Genomic DNA, 17,363 nt, shown 5'->3' with positions numbered 1-17,363 from the left:
GGTCAAATACAATAAAGTTTTATCTGAATTTAGAAGCAGAAAATTAGAGGTCACCCAGGTCTTTATGTCTTTAAGACGTTCCTACAGTTTAACTAATTGGTGTGTGTTATCTGGCTTCATGGATAGATGGGTGGTGGGTGTCATCTGCATGTATGCTATGGCTTCTAATGATACTCCCTAAGGGAAGCATATATAACGTAAACACAGTTGATCCCATAGCACTGAACCCTGTGGAAGTCCATAATTAACCTTACTGTGTGAAGAGCACTCTTCTTTTACATGAACAAATTGGAGTATATTAGTTAGATATAATTCAAACCACTGCACTGTAGCATCTTTCATACCTACAAGCATGCTCTAATGATTGTAATAAAATATTATGGTCAGCAGTATCGAACGCTGCACTGAGGTCTAGCAGGACAAGCACAGAGATGAGTCCACTGTCAGAGGCTGAAAGAAGATCATTTGTAACCTTCACTAAAGCTGTTTCTGTGCTGTGATGCTGTGGTGAGCTCTGAAATCTGACTGGAACTCTTCAAATAAGCCATTCCTCTGCAAATGATTAGTCGGCTTTTTTTTTTTTTTTACACAATTATTCTTTCAAGAATTTTTGAGATAAAAGGAAGGTTGGAGATCGGCCTATAATTAGCTAAGACCGGTGGGTCTAGGGATGGGTTTTTAAGTATTGGTTTAATTAATGGTTTAATTTAATTACAGCTTAAAGACCTGTGCTACATAGCTAATTATTAGAGATAGGTCGATCATATTTAAGATAGAAACATTACATAACATAAATGTTGATGGTTTGGAGGATGTAATTACTGAAGTTAACTCAGTAATTAAACAATAGTAATACCATTGTTATAGTAAAGTAAATAACAATGGTATTGAAAGTAGCCGTACATAATGTTATATCTGTGAAATGATTCCAAGTATTTTTTTCACTAATGGTTAAAATTTTATTTGTTAAGAAATTCATGAAGTCATTACTAGTTAATGTTAAAGGGATTGTTGGCTCAACAGAGCTCTGACTTTTTGTCAGCCTGGCTACAGTGCTGAAGAGAAACCTGGGGTTGTTCTTATTTTCTTCAATCAGTGATGAATAGTGGGATGTTCTGGCTTTGTGGAGGGCTTTTTTTTATATAAAGCAGCAAACTATTTTCCCAGGCTTTCTTTTTCACTGGAGTTACATTATCCAGAGTCGTACATAGTGAACAAGTAGAATTATTAACAAGATAATCGACTGCTGTGCACAAATACTGTGGTACAGTGGTACAGTTTAAATACACAACTCACAATTAAAAACCGTCTTTCCAGTAGTGTACCTGGTTACACTGTATGAACAGAAGGGGGAGTAGGTTGACCGCGTTTTAGATACAGTATTGACGCTTCAGAGCTGGACTGGGAGCAGCCTGCTATCACAACCAGAGCCTGAAAGCTTGTTTCTGTTCCCTACAAGCCGAGCTACACCCATTAACAAGGGACTAGCGAGGCTTCGTTTGAAGTATTGGAAAGCTGTGAGTATCTGTTCCTATAATAAGATGTGCTTCTACTGAGAAGGCACATTTAGTGTTAAGGCAGCTGTGCTGAGACGGACAGGCAGTCAGTGGGGCTGACTGAATGATTTTCATAGGATCCCAGAGTGTTCCAGGATTTGCTTTACCAAAATGAGGGCAAAGAACTGAGGCTGTGACCTGAGCCAATTAGGCTAGTTAGCTAGCTAGACGCTAAATGAAAAGTGAAAAAAAATACATAAAATATGTAACCTTGTGTTTTTGGCGCGTTCTCATTTGGAATAGCATAAAACAAGAGATATTGATTATTAGGTAACATTACCTTCCTTTACAAAGCAGTAGCTCGGCTAGCTAATGTAGCTGAGAAGCTATACTTATTTTAGCTCTGTCATGCTTTTGTCCCCGACTTCACGCTTAATGAGAAGTGCGGCTGACAAATACGCTTTGTTTACGTTAGTGGTTAAGTATTAGTGTCGATTTAACCGCAGAAGCCAAGTAGATAAAAGGGAGGCAACTTAAAACTCTTAAGCCATTTAGCGTTTTAGCATTCCTTAACCAGTGCATAGGACCTAACGCTACTCTTAGTGCAGACGCTCTTCGTTTATTTTGGCTACAGATGACAGAAGGTAATAATCTGAACGGACTGTTAAGGAAACCTTTACTGTTCTGGCAAATTGGTTATTTGATACTGTGTTGCTAAACACTATATGTAAATCTGTACAACACGTTACCACGGTAGTTTTGCTGTATAGATATAAATAGCTGTGATGTTTTCAGTGCTATTCTGTTACACCTTTGAGCATATGACTACTTCATAACTGACAGTTTAGGCTCTTGCCTGATGAGGTTTTTATAACAGCTGAATGACCTTTTTTGCTGGAAATCCGGACTTATCTTAGCAGGAGAAATCACTGACATAATTCACCTATTCCACAGTTAAAATAGTAGGAGGTTTTTTATTTTTATTTTGTGTAAATAATAATCTCTGTGTATTACCCAGCAGTTTATAAGAACCAGGCTGAACCATGTGGATGTGCCTGCCTGGACTTTTCAGTTTGTGGCAGGACTTTACCTTATTTGTGAGGCTTACAAAAATGGTCTTGTCAAGATTCTCCCGTGGGCTTCTTTAATGTAAGAATACTAGAAGTGTGCAGGGATGTAGGTCTGTTTTTTTTGCAAGGGTGTCTACACATATGCTCTATGCAAACAATCAGGTTTGCTTAGACGTTTGATGCCAGCTTAAAAAAATGTTTTAGATCTGGTCTGTGCATTTTAATAGTTGTAAAATTATGTGTGTAATTACGGACATTTTTAACTATATGCAACAATACAGTGGTAAAAAATCCATTAAATAAGCAGGCAGAATCATGAAACAAAGCAGACAAAACATGTGGGACTACAAAACATATTCCAATACAGAAAGTGCTGCTAAACTGTTGAGGCTGAGAAGTGATATAAAAATGTAACTATGAGACAGTATAAATGTCTGTTGTCAGATTATGCCACCACTAGCAATAATAATAATAATAATACATCCATCCATTCTGTTCCGTTTATCCTTGTCAGGGTCACGGGGGAGCTGGAGCCTATCCCAGTGTACACCCTGGACAGGTCACCAGTCCATTACAGGGCTAACACATAGAGGCACACAACCATTTGCACCTATGGGCAATTTAGAGTTGACCTAACCCCTCTAACTGCACGTTGGTAACCACAGAAGGTCCTGGCTTCAATTCCACCAACAGGCCAGAGTCTTTCTGTGTGGAGTTTGCATGTTCTCCCACAGTCCGAAGACTTCAATAATACTGATAATAATTATTGTTTATATTATTTAATTGTGACATTAATGAGAAAAGGCAATTTTCTTAGCCTGTCTGACTGTTCTAGGTGTGTGAAAACATTAGGGAATCATTATTCTTTCATTATCACTGTTACAGCTGCACACTGTCCTGCTTACCTTAATTTTTTATTCAGTTACAACCTTTTGGTCTGTGTGACCTTCGTCAGGTACAAAGAAACAGTGTTCATACACGTTTGCACATATATACACATTGAGTAAGATTCAGCCAATTAGGGATTTCTGGCTATTAGGTAACTGGTAAAATGGTAAATGGACTGGTTCTTATATAGTGCTTTTCTACTCTTCTGAGCACTCAAAGCGCTTTACACAACTTGTGCATTCACCATTCACACCCATTCGCACAAGCACATTTTTCTAGGTGCTAGGCATGTCACACCTGCATAACAGTCCACTCAGAATGTCAGTGCAGTCATCAACAAGCCAAATAACGTTTAACATCGCCATCTGATCCGATAACCGGACAATTCATGTCTCTTATATATTCAGAAATTATCACTTAAATTCATAAATTGCCACAATTACAGAACTAATTTCCAACAAATATTCATACTTTATGCACAAATCAGTGATGTATAATATTTTAAAATACCAACATCGCAATATATAACAGTCACATATACCACTAAATACACTCATGGACACTCACTGGTGTGCATGGAGAGCAGTTACTGTAATATTTTGCAGTTTAACAGAAATTGTTCTCTCTGTCTCTCTCTTTTTTTAATTCTTAGCCTTTCCTCGCTGGATCATAGCAAACACACCTGACCTGAAGTCAGTTCAGCCGAAAAGGGAACACTAAGTTAATTTAGTGCCACAATGTTTAATCTAAAGAAAAAGGAGAAGGAGAAGAAGGAGAAAAAGGAGAGGATGTCTGCAGCAGAGCTGCGCAGTCTGGAGGAGATGAGCATGCGCCGTGGTTTCTTCAACCTGAAGAGGGAGTCGAAGCGGGAATCTAGGAACAAGCTTGAGATTTCCAACCCCATTCCCATCAAAGTGGCCAGCACCAGTGATCTCCCCCTCACTGACATTGAATTAGATGGCTTGAGTAACCGAAGCAGCATGATCCTGGATGACCAACTAAGCATTGCCAGCTCCAATGATGATCTGAAGGGTGAGGGTGGAGGAGGACAGGATGGACAACGCAGCTCAGTGCGAGATCGAGTTGCTCACTTTGGTTCACTTGCCAAGCAGAACTCTACACAGATGATGAAACGCTTCTCCTTTTCCCAGAGAAGCAAAGAGGAGAGCCCTTCAGAGGGATCCACCCCTTCAGGCCAGAATTCTGCTGCCCCATCCCCACAGGTGGAGAGTAAAGTTTTCAGCATGCTCCGCAAGCACAGCCTCAAGCAGCAGCCTGGAGCAGAAGCCCCCAAAAGAATCTGCATTCCCGAAGTGGTTGATAAAACCTTCCCTGCACAACTCCAGCTGCCAGCTGTTGTTGCTCCAAGTCCACCTGAAACCCGTGAACTGGAACTCCAGCGCCGTAACACTGGTGACTTTGGATTTTCTTTGCGTCGCACTACAATGCTGGACCGCAGCCCTGATGGAGGGGTGTACAGACGTGTGGTTCACTTTGCAGAGCCTGGTGCAGGCACTAAGGACCTGGCACTGGGCCTGGTGCCAGGCGATAGGCTGGTGGAGATAAATGGACGAAATGTGGAGAATAAGAGTCGAGACGAGATAGTGGAGATGATCCGTCAGTCAGGAGACACGGTGAAGCTGAAGGTGCAGCCAATACTGGAGTTAAGTGAGCTGAGTCGCTTCTGGCTGAGGAACACCGAGGGGCTGCGCAGGGAGGCCAGACTGGTAAGAACCTCTTCCACTTATATATTGCTTTGTTGGTGATCAGCAGTGGCATACAACTTTTTTGTCAGTTCTGCATATTTTGATTTTGAAAAGCCATGCACCTTTCAAACATTATGTAAAAAGTACAGAGTAATTGTCTCTATTGCCGAGATGTAAAATCTGGGTGTTCCTGTGCTTATATTATTCTTTATCAATTGCTCATTGTTTTCTGGTTATAAACCAGAAAACAATGAGCAATTGATAAACAATTGATAACTTATAAAGTTAATTGTTAGTAGAAGCCTGGAGATTAAAACTTTCTTTAAAACATATGTTTTGTGCTGCTGATTGAATATAGCAAAGATGACTTTTATTTTCCCTTTCATGGTTTGAAATTATATTTTTGTCCACTCATTTCAAACTCACTTAAAAGGCTCTAAACAGAATTTTCTTACTCCGCCTCTTTTTCTTGACTAAACCCTTTTTGATTTTATTATAATTACCTAACCCTTACCACACCCAAGTTAATAATATATATTTTTTTACAACAAGAATGTTCTGGACCTTTTTGTTTAGTTTGTTCTTCCTGCTTCTGTGTGAGGTTTCTTCTGCAGCCTCTAAACCCTTCTGATGACCTTCTGATCTTACATTTTCAGTCATTTTTGACTGCTGTCATCTGGCAAAGGCAGGTGAAAATGCTGACCTTAGTGGTGAGGGTGTAGCTAGATGATTGATGTATTTTTAGGTTTTAGCCTTTACAGAGCCCTTCCTCAGCAGCAGCTTGGCACAGACTTGCATTTCTGCAAAGTCAGCTTTTCCTTCATTTTTATCTGAAGTGCTGATACACTCAGCATAATGTGTGTTTACACAGCACTGATTCCATCAGTACAACCACTGACTCGATATCTTACCGCTCAATGCTTTTTCGTTGACAGAATTACTGTTTTCATTCGCTAATTCTTTCCTGTCACATTTACCAATTTAAACTACTGTCAACACTTCACAGATGTTTAACAGTATGTAGGTTGTAATGGTGATTCACTGGGCATAATTGTGTATTTTCTGTTAAGCTTTTAATTTGAAAATCCACCTCGTATGCTAATGGCAACTGAACGCAGTGTTAATGAAACTTGTATTGATGATTGCATGTTTAGCTGTCATAATGTACAAAACAACATTTTCAATAACCCGCTGAGTAGAATTGCAATGATTAGACAAGTAAAGATGGTAATATTTTGCTAATCCCCCCCCTTTGTTTGATTCTGCTTTATATTTGGATCCTTGAACAGTTGTAATACTTTGTAGCTGAAAATCTTACATTGAGTTTGCGCTATTTGTATAGATACCTGGCTTTAACAGCATCTGAGTTTACTCCAGCGGGCTCAGTGTCCCGATCAGGGCATAGTTGGCAGTATCAGAGGACTTTGTTTGGCTTTGGATCAAGAGTCCTTGTGACACAGTCAGGCTGAAAGAGACTCTGATCCCCTACTCCCACAATGGAATTCATCTCCTCTGGGATGCAGGGAGTGACTGTGCAGCCCATGCTGCCTTTTTCTAAACAGGAGACAGAGGCAGTGGCTAACTGAGGAGGTCTTTCTCTACAGTGGCTGTTTGTTAGGAAAATGCTGCTCTGAGTACTGGATAAGGACTTACTTGTGTCATGTGGGGAACTTCTAAAGTTTTCATGAAGCAAACAGGAAGTGTACACCGGAGGGAACTTTGTTTTAAGTGTATAGACAATCTTTGGTCAAGTACGCAAACATTCTGCACACCACAGAATGATCCGTTTTGTTGATTTTTTTTTATGTATGTTAAACAGCAGGCCTCTCTGTGTCTCTTTGTTCACTTTAACTGATATCACCAACTTGGGTTAAACAAAGGCAAGCTGACAAAGGGCCCATCATTCAATCTTGATAAAGTGTTGCCAAGTCACACTCCCAATTCCAACAGCAGCTGCTGGCTTTTCTGCATATTTTAAACATATTTTTAAAGCTAAGGTGTGTTGGTGCAATGAGTCTTCAACACAAGTATGAACACATTAAGACTTGATCCGGACTTGGAAGCAGGCAGACAGGATGCACTATTGTTTTAGCTGTGACCAGCATAGACAGGATATTCTTAAAAAAGCACGGAGATATCTTCGGAAACGAAACAACACATAGTACAATCATAGCCATATGTTTAAACTAAGGCCAGACACAGTAGCTGGGTCAGCTGATGTCAAAGCTTCTGTCAGTTGTTTTTTCGAAATGAACTTTTCTGCTGGTCATTTTGAGCATTTACTGATATTACTAAAAAACCATCAAAGAAACATTAGTGGTGTCTTCGCTCTTATGTATTTACATTGCACTGGGAACACCAGTCCACAGAGAGAAACACTGACCAGCCTGGCTGACCCTTTGAAGGGCTGCTCTAATGGTTTCCAGTTGCTGCCATAATGGAAAGCCCCTAACATGACACAAAGTAAGCCTCTTATCCAATTATACTCTGAGCAGCATTTTCCTGCTCAGAAGCCAGAGCTTCTGTCTCTTACCATGTTGTGTCCTGATGACTCTATTACACACACAAGCATACAAAACATGAAAACAGTGGCAGCCATGCCGCCACAGCTGGTAACAGCTAAGAAGTTTGGCACACTCATAGTGTCTTGACCTGCCAGTCGCCTGGTCAAGGATACCCTGCCTTATCATCCTTTTCGATCTAAAAGGGACTATCAAATTGTTATATTGATTGATTGTCAATTGTTATTGTCATGTTATATTCAGTAAGACTTGAAACAAGTGACTGAGTTAGTTCCCGTTCTACTAAACAAGGGGATGTCCTTTTAGTCTGTTTACTTCCCGCTGTTTTTCTCCCTATCTTTTTGAATTTTGTCTTTGATTGGATCTGGCTTTCAAATGTCTTTACTGGCTGTCTCTGTATTAGGGTTTCCTACTTTACTGATGGCTTTCTTTCTATGTTAAGGCTCATTAGGCGCTAAGATAGTGATGTTTTAATTGTATAGAGGGCGAAATAATTAATTGGTCTCTAGCTGAATTTGTAGGTTTGCCTTCTTTGAGAGAACTGAACAGTGTCTCTCCACCTAGTCACATTTTACTTGTGCATCAAATACAATGCAAAGCGTTAAGGTAATTTATTTATTTTATGATTATTTTATAATGTGTGTGGTCATCGCTATAGCAATGTGGCTGAGCATCTTGTGACCTGATTAGCGTTAGATACGAACGCTACAACAAAGGTGGACGTCGGGGTGTGGATATATCTGCTGCTTGGTCTGTGGCTTTTCGTCAGAGTCACGGGCCACTGTGTTGTTTTTTTTTTTTTTTTTTTTGAAGCTTTTCTATCGTTGCTGGGTTTCAAAAATGGTGGTTTTAATTTTTTCCACTTTGGAACCATGGCCGAGCAAGTAGTATTTCAGTACCAGGTACTATGCCTAATGGAAAACCTTTAAAACCGTTGCAAGTCGATCTGAGTAGGTACTAGTGGAAAAGGGACTTATCTGTCACTCCTAAGGCATACCTGACCATTGTCTCGATGTCCACATACATGTCCTGCACCACCCTCACATACTTCTGTACCACATCTAGTTTCCTGATACAGTACCAAAGTTCTTCTCTTGGCTTACTCGGTCACCCTGACCTGCTGCCCATCAAGCTAAAAAGCTTCCTTTCTTCTTTGTCAGTGTCCAGCCTCTCATACAACTCAGTAGAGCAGGGCGATATGACCAAAAATGTCTAGCACGATATACATTTGAAAATCTGCGATAACGACATAACTGACGATATAATTGACACTAGACAAAATACTTTACAACTCTACAACTTTATTAGTGCAAAAAAAAAAAAAACAACCCATCAATGTATTTTGCACTTACACAAGCAGCTTTTTAAGTGCATTAAAGTTATATAAAAATTTGCAGTGCAAATGCAAATCCTTGCTGACAGTTTAACCAAAAGGCATTTCCAGTGGAAATTGGCCGACATATCCTCAGGATAACCATGTATAATATCCACAAAACTTAAAAAGAGGTTATACACACACTTATGTTGAAGCACAGTACGTATCACTCCGCGAGGCTCCTGCCTACGATAGCCGTAATGCTCCGACAATCCATCAAGCGGTGCGGCTTCGTAGCTTAGCAAAGTCGTACTGAAACATTTGACAGATTTCTGCGCGCCGTGTACGACATAAAATCGTTTCGAGGTCAGTAAACACAACCAGAATTCATACATAAGGCACACGGGATTATAAGGGGCACTGTCGATTTTCTGAAAAATCAAAGGATTGATTTTAAGTGCGCCGTATTTTCCAAAAAACACGGTAATAACGACGGCCCGCTAGCATGCTCTACCAAAAATAGTGCTTTGTTGTGTATCTGACAGACGAAAGCTAAACCAGTTCCACACCACTGAAGCTGCAGCATTTTTACAAACCAGTTCTGGTTCATCCGTTTCATTCAACGATCCACTTTCGCCCTTCTCATTCTGCGTCGCAGCCATGTGCGTATGTAAACAATGGCACTGTGCATGCGCGTTTTACCCATATTCTATTGCGATATGTCATTTTCCTATCGTTGCCCAACATTACACCGGTATTACCGTGAACGGTATGATATAGCCCAGCCCTACAACTCAGTATAAGCCTTTTCTTTTCCCTTGTTCGCCTTTTTTCAAACAACTTGCGTCATTCATAATGCATGACACAAAGCCCCACATTTTTAAGTCGCAATTTAATATTTTTTTTTTAGATGTTATTATTTGATATCTTAATAATATGCAAACATCTTTTACATTAACATGTCTTCATATCATATTTAACAGAGGTCCCGCACATTAAAGCGGGATGATTCGTTATGGAATAATGTGCTTAAGGCATTATTATATTACATTAGTTTGCAATGAAATGTAACTGAACTACAGAGAGACACTTCTTTTCGGTGACTTGTTGTCTAATACTGGAGCCTCAGTTTTTCGTTGATAAAACTAGCACATCCTCTCAGTCAGCTGAAGAAAAGTGAATGTTGGCCTATGACACTGTTAAGACACAATGACGTTTGTGGTGTTCTATTATAAACACGTATGAAAACAGTGATATGTCAAGTTTTTGTCTTGGATGAGTTCCTTAGTTCCATGTTGCGCTCCTCATTTTTCCATCTCAAATCCATATTCCCCCTAAAAAGTGTTCAAGTAGTGTTATTATTGATGTAAGCATATATTAAGTAGAAAGAATGCCTTAACTTGTCATGTAATTGCCATTGCCAAGAAGCTTACATCTTTAGTATTTGGCATACTTTTGCATAATTATCTCAGCTATTTACAGCCACACCCTGTTAAGTAGGATAACATGCAGCATGGAAATGTTTAAGTAAACCTGCTAACTAGTAAATATTATTCACATAAGATTTTAACAGCAGGAATAAAAACTGAAAAGGTCTGAAATAAGAGGGCTGGGTGGAGCGTGAGAGAGACTGGAGGCTAAAGTAGTAAGAAGCCGTCTTTTCTTGTCTTAACAGGCTGCCTAAAAGCAACGGAAAGCACGTCTTCCCTTTAGGTCTCACTTTGGTATTTGTGGAATCTGTTTTCGAACAAATAGGCCACTTCCTGACCCTATCCTCCCGAGAATCTCTTGTGGAGGAAGAGGAATGAGTTTTTGAGGATCAGGGTTGATGGAGGAGGGAAGGAACTTGATGGGTTCATATGGCTTAGAAAACAAATTGGAAAACAGTTTACTGTATGGTTTTCTGTATGGTAAACTGTTTTCTACGATGGTTCTACATGCTGTATTCTACACGTTGTTATTCAGCATGATCTAAACACCTGGAATCCAGAATAATGGACTCGGGATCATTGACTAAGACCGTGTTAAAGCTGACAGTAGTTCTGTACAAACACAGTGTCCTAATTAATGCTTTCATAAATGGAAGTGTTAATCATTTGGTTTCATCAATAAAAAAAATGCAGTGACTGAACAAAAGAGAAATCTAAATCAAATCAATATTTGGTGTGACCACCTTTGCCTTCAAAACAGCATCAGTTCTTCTAGGTACACTTGTACACAGTTTTTGAAGGAACTTGGCTGGTAGGTTGTTAACAGCTTGGAGAACTAAGCATAGATCCTCTGTGTATGCCGGCTTCCTCACATCCTTCTGTCTCTTCATGCAGACAGACTTGATTATGTTGAGATCAGGGCTCTGTGGGGGCCATGCCATCACTTACAGTACTTCTTGTTGTTCTTTTCGCTGAAGATAGTTCTTAATGACTTTGGCTGTGTGTTTGGGGTTGTTGTCCTGCTGCAGAATACACTTGGGGGCAATAAATAATCATTTATATTTCTGAAAGCATTCTTTTCTTATAGCATTTTTTTCACATCTGCCTAAAACTTTTGCACAGTACTGTACATGCATGTATACATAAAAAAATATATACTGCAGTTGCTCTTGAAGACAAAAAGTTAATCACACCAAAGGAAATAAAATGTTCTTTGTGTACTTCTAGGCAGAGCAAAAAATGAAGATGTATCAAAAGCTTTTAGCCATGTACATCACATCAAGTCATGGCTAACAAGCAGTGGACAGAGTGTTTTCAGATACAACTACTATGGCATTAACCAGCCATAAAACCACGGACGGGTGCTGCTACAAGATCGTTATTATCTTGTCTAGACATCATACCTAACTATTAAAAACGAGGCCGTGTGTAAGAGCCATCAGAAATTCGGATTGTGTATAACCCGGAGACTGGTATGAATTAATCCAACTACACATAAATGGATAGGCATTTCTCTTTCAAAAGAGCTAATGCTAATAACACCCCCCCCCCCAATCTGTATAGCAAGTATGTTTATTTAACCACATACAAAGATGTTGCAACATCAATAAATAGGTCTTTTAACGTTTTAACGTTCAACTGATGAGGACTGACAAGCCAGTAGACTGGAATGCCGTAGGACAAGTTTTAAGTTTTGTGATAAGTGATGGTTGGAGCACACATTTAATGGCGGTGCATAACTTTACATCAGTGTGTCACAGTTGCCTTTACTTAACATTATTGGTAATTACCCGAATACTTTTGTTTCTGTAATGGTTGCACTACGTGCATATGCTCCTTAATTGGAATAATGCTAAAATGTAACTATTGTTGTTATCCATAATTTTTTAAAATGTACTGCTTGCCAAAAAAAAGAAGACAAATTGAAAAGCACATTATTATTTTCTTAATAACGACGCCAAATTGCATTTATTTAGTTGCATTCTTGAATAGAAAAATTAATTTTAGTGGTTGAATATGATATTTTATTAAATTCTTAATTCATACATTTTTTAAATTAATATTCTGACATTGGTTCTTGAAAAGGATTATATAAATATGTCTGTATAGGTTCTCAGTCATCCAGGTCATGGTAGTTTAAGGAACTTGGACTATGGAAATAATATTTTTTCTTTATTTACTTACTTTTGACTTCACAAAGTCAAGTCTAGTGTGCTGGTTCAAATTTAGGTATAAAAACGTGAATTCAGTTTGAAATGCGGCATTTCTGTTCAAAATGGTGAAAAAGGGTTAAAGCACTTTGCGATGTTCGAGGGTTCTCACAGTTTGATCAAGTATGCTTTGGAGTGGATTGCCAAGACTGATACTTGCAGTAAGGAAGAGGCAGAAAGCCGACTGAAGCAGATATCTGGCACCTCAAGATTTTAAGTACTAGAGCCAGAGCTCCATCTCAGATAAATACGTCTAGATCAGGTAAATGGACTGCTTCTTTTATACCACTTTTCTACTTGACCCTACTTAGCTTGTGAGCTCAGACAAGTTCGTGGTCAGGGTGCTATGGCCATAATCAGGGTCTGACAATCTCAAGAATGAATAAGCACATGACTGAATGAACAAGGCTTTAATGTAAAAATGGCTTATAAGAAGTCATTATTAAGCCCTGTTTGTACCTAGAAATGCCTGAGATTTGCTAGGGAGCATAAAAACATAACTGTAGACTACTGGAAGAAGGTACTCTGAATAGATGAGTCCACGTTTAAAGTGTGTTTCAGCATCATCCTGTTTATGTCTGCAGAAAAGCTGGCAAACATTTTGATGCTATAAGCAGTTCACCCAGATTGAAATCTCATGATCATCCTCACGCCACAAATCAAGATCTTGCATGAAGCTTCAGAATGAGGTAAATTGGAAGAAAAACTGTCAGTCAAAACAGAATTCAATGATTTGTAAGTCATTGAAAGCCTATATTTAATTTAAAGTACTGAAAATACAAGAGATTAAATGATAAATAAATAAACAAACTATGCCAGCAATGTATTTGAAAAAATCTGGGAGACTGGCATGCTTTTGGCTATGCTCGTCTCACTAATAACAAATGTTCAATTCTTGTAGAAGTAAACAAGGGCTTAAATACTTACTTTGCTTTCCCTGAGTAAGCCTTAATATGGACTACAGCAACAAAAAAAAGTATATGGCCTCAGCCTACAGAAAGGCCTTGGTGAAGTTGAACTTCTTGCTGTGAGGCGAGGGTGCACACCACCACACCACCATGTTGCCAAGTTCTGCATTTATAACATATTATTTTAAATATTCCTTGCATAAAGTATCAATAAGAGTATTTATTCTGCACGATGTGAATCCTCATCATTGAAATATTGACAACTGGCCTGTAGGTGTAAATAGACAGTGGAGTCCTGGCCTGACAAGTTAGCTCTTTTGTGTTGTGCCATCAGCTTAGTCAGAGGTTTTGTAGTTTCCCGGATGTATATATCATGTCATTCCTCCTGGCACTTAACAGCATGGACTATATTACTCTGTTTGTCCCAGGGGACCAGATCCTTCGGGTGGACCATGTTTTGGGTTTGAAAGCTACAGAGACGTGGTGTTTGGAGAAAATTTGCGAGTTAGCGTGGATCACCCCGTGCGTGAGGCTGCACGGTGCTAACATGTTTACGAGCTAACCGCACTAATGTGTTGATGCCATGCAGCCCCACGCATGGGGTAATCTGTGCTAGCGTGTTAACGAGCTAACCGCACTAAGGTGTTGATGCTGAGCAGCCACATGCACTGGCAATCCGCATTAATGCGGTTGTAATGTTAACGTCATTTTAACAAGATTAATGCTGGCAGCACTAATTTTTAGACATAAGTTGTAACGGCCGCCATTTTCTTTGTGAGTGTTTATTACATTGCGTGCTGCGGGGAAAAGCCTGTTCTAACGTTTAGAACAGGCTGTTTTAAGGTTTATTTTGAGGACCTGATGGCTGTTTATTGCTTCTCATCCGTAAACTCCATACTCTATCGTGTGATTCTTGCATAGGTGGTAGAAGAGGTGGTAGAAGAGGTTTGCCGTGTTTGAGTCTGAGGTGGGGACCGGTTTGCGACATAATTTGCATAGCACAGTTTTGTGGTCCGTGTCAGACTTTTCGTAGCCAAACCATGTCCATGCTACAGAGGTAGCCCGTTGTTTAGGAATAAGGTCCTCGATTTGTTTTGATTGGTCCTTCTGTTTTTAGCTATCTGGTTCTGCCTCATCTTCACTGGATTTGCTGGTATTATCTGTGCCCCAGTAAAAAAATATTGGCGTTAACAGTGTATTTTGCGACAAAACGAAACAAAAGATGGCGTATAATTTGAAATGATAAACGTTTTCATTTCATTATCCTATATATTTTGTCATATCGAACAGCCCTAATAATTGGTCATCTGGTAACTTCCCTACCACCCAGAGCCTGTCCCAACTCCTCTTTGAACTCTGCATAACATTTTTCCTTTTTCAACTTCTACCATTAAATCTTTGCTTATGGCTTCACTTCCTTTCCCTTCTTAGTGTACAAAGTCATCCAGACTACCTTCCGATGCTGAGTAGCTACATTCTCCCCTGCCACCACTTTGCAGTGTCTTTCAGACTGTATGATCTGCAAAGGTGTAGTTCACCTGTGTACACTGTCCTCCACTCTAATAAAGCTCTTTTCAGCTAGTCCCTTGTTACGAGGAGTATCCAGATTGGGTAGGGCTGAGTTTTAGATATAGCAGTTTTATGTCAGATGTCTTTGCCGACACAGACCCATAAGAGTTTGTGTCTTTGGTTAGAAACAAATTAGCAATCTTTTGCTTACCAACTAAATGCGTAAACCTCTCTACTATGGAAGCAACTACCTCACCTTGTGTTCCTCCTTCTTCTTAACCTCCTAAGACCCGAACTCTTTCATAGCATGCATTTTTCATTTCTCTTTGCTATTTGGGCTGATTGGGATCTGATGAATGTAAAAACAAAGAATTATCTTTTGACCTGATTTTGCTCTACAAGGGCCTGATATCCACATATGAGGACATTCGTTTTAAATTTTGATAGAGCAGTGGCAGTATAATGTTCTCGTAAGTGGATATCAGGCACTTGTGGAGCAAAATTTAGTATTGTGGTCTAGACAACCCATAATGTGATGTCCACATATCTGGATGCCAGATCCTAGGAGGTTAAAGTATATTTTCACCATAGTGAATTCCATCCATGCTATTGGTTAGTCTTAACCCCTATAGTCCATTCCCTCTGACTGGCTGCTGTTTCATTTTTAATTCCTAATGGCTCTCTGTTCCTCTGTCCTGTCAATGAGGGGAGCACAAGAACCAGATCTATTCCCTGGATGAAAAAAGTCCAAACATGCTCCAGACTTGCTGTGGAGATATTGTTAATGCTAATATTGTTGTGCTAAAATAAATACCACATTTCTGAGGAAGCCAGTTACCTAGCTCTCAGCAGGTAAGAAATGTGTGTAAGAGTTAAAGAAAAGTGGCGGATTAGCACACCGCCAGAGCCCATGTCTTGGTTTGATACCACAGTTTGTTTTGGTCTGTCTCTGTTAGTGCTGCTGCTGCCTGAAAACCACACCGTCAGCACTCTCCTTTTTCTACACACTAAGCACAGTGACACAGCAGCATGGTCAAAACATGCTGTCTCCCTTGAAACACTTGGATGTTTCCCTGTCAACGCTATTATTGTTCATTAAAACTAAAAGAAAATCTAAACAAAAACTAAACTTTAAAAAGAAATTAAAACTGAAATGATTTTGTGGACTTGGAAACAAGCTAAAGTAAAACACAAATATATAGGAAATATCCCCAGTCTTAGTGTGTATCACCACTACTTTGATGAGGATCTATGCTCTCTATACAATAATACTTAATTAAAAGTAACACTCTAACTGAATGTGTTCTTTTTATTTAAGGAATCCCGCTGACTTAAGTAATTACACTGGGTCCTGTGGTTGGGGTTGTTGTTGGTATGTTGAGCTGGCAGTGGGAGAGATCCAGCTCTGTGTGTAATGTAACAGCAAACGTGTGTGTAAATAATGGATGCAAAGCATGTTCATGCCATCGGGTCTGCTGTGGTCATTCACATGAGACTTTTCCATTTTATCTTGTGCAGCAACTAGCAGGTCAAGCCAACCAAAGTATATATCATTGTGATCATTAGCTCTGATGAGTCATTTAGTTATTTTGTTCTTGACAGCAGACACTTCCTGTATGAAACCCCCCAAAATGCAAGAGTAGGAATTCATTGCAACAAATGTAAGCATGCTCCTTGTTTTTTGGGTCTTATACTGTCTTGTGGTATTTGAGATATAGAACTCACCAAGGCACTGGTGCCACATAGATTGCAATGAATTGCACTCCATTCTGTGTGGCAGGGGTGTTTCAAACTTAAGTCATTTCATGGTTTGGCTACTAAGCTGTTGTTCAGTAGAAGATGTGGTCAGAGTGAATCAGTCACATTAATCACTTTCATTTACCTCTAAGCACATGCTCTGGCTCATACTTTTGTTAAACTCGAGTGGATTCAAGTGGAGCTCCAGTTTTTCACCTAGTGCCAGATTAAATTATGGTATTGGGGCCCCATTTAAAAAAATAAAATAAAATAAAAAGAAAGAAAAGTTTATTATAAATATATGCACACTTAAAAAGACCACATTTGTGCCACTCAATGAAAACTGCTTTTCAGTTTTTGTTTGACCAAATGGGCAGAGTGCCTCTGTGTTTTATCTATAATTTCCTCTCCTGACCTAAGCCCCGAGATTTCTGCCAGCCCAACACAACAGACAGTGGATTAGCCTGATTGTACACTACGGTATTCAGTCACAAGTTATGATGTGTGTGTGTGTTCACCTAACTAATGGCTTGCATATAGCAATCTAGTAATTTACAGATATTGTATTTACT

At 39.4% G+C, this 17,363-nt stretch overlaps 1 protein-coding gene across 6 annotated transcripts in view; it reads left to right on the top strand.

Moving 5' to 3' along the window:
• Positions 1 to 1,382: 1,382 nt before the first annotated feature.
• Positions 1,383 to 17,363, top strand: part of myo18ab (myosin XVIIIAb) — a 126,506-nt gene continuing 110,525 nt past the window's right edge. For 3 of the 6 annotated variants that reach the window (XM_005937156.3, XM_005937153.3, XM_005937151.3), the window contains exons 1-2: positions 1,383 to 1,517; positions 4,107 to 5,181. In XM_005937156.3, the coding sequence (XP_005937218.2) occupies positions 4,192 to 5,181 (990 nt within the window). In that variant the 5' untranslated portion in view covers positions 1,383 to 1,517; positions 4,107 to 4,191. The other 3 variants (XM_005937152.2, XM_042226769.1, XM_042226764.1) reach the window with 3 other exon arrangements.

The sequence above is a fragment of the Haplochromis burtoni genome, unplaced genomic scaffold, assembly GCF_018398535.1.
Source record: "Haplochromis burtoni strain Fernald_Lab_line unplaced genomic scaffold, NCSU_Asbu1 Contig_227, whole genome shotgun sequence".
NCBI classification, from domain to species: domain Eukaryota; kingdom Metazoa; phylum Chordata; class Actinopteri; order Cichliformes; family Cichlidae; genus Haplochromis; species Haplochromis burtoni.
Note: the sequence above shows the minus strand (reverse complement) of the source record. Positions and strands in the feature narration are given on the sequence as shown.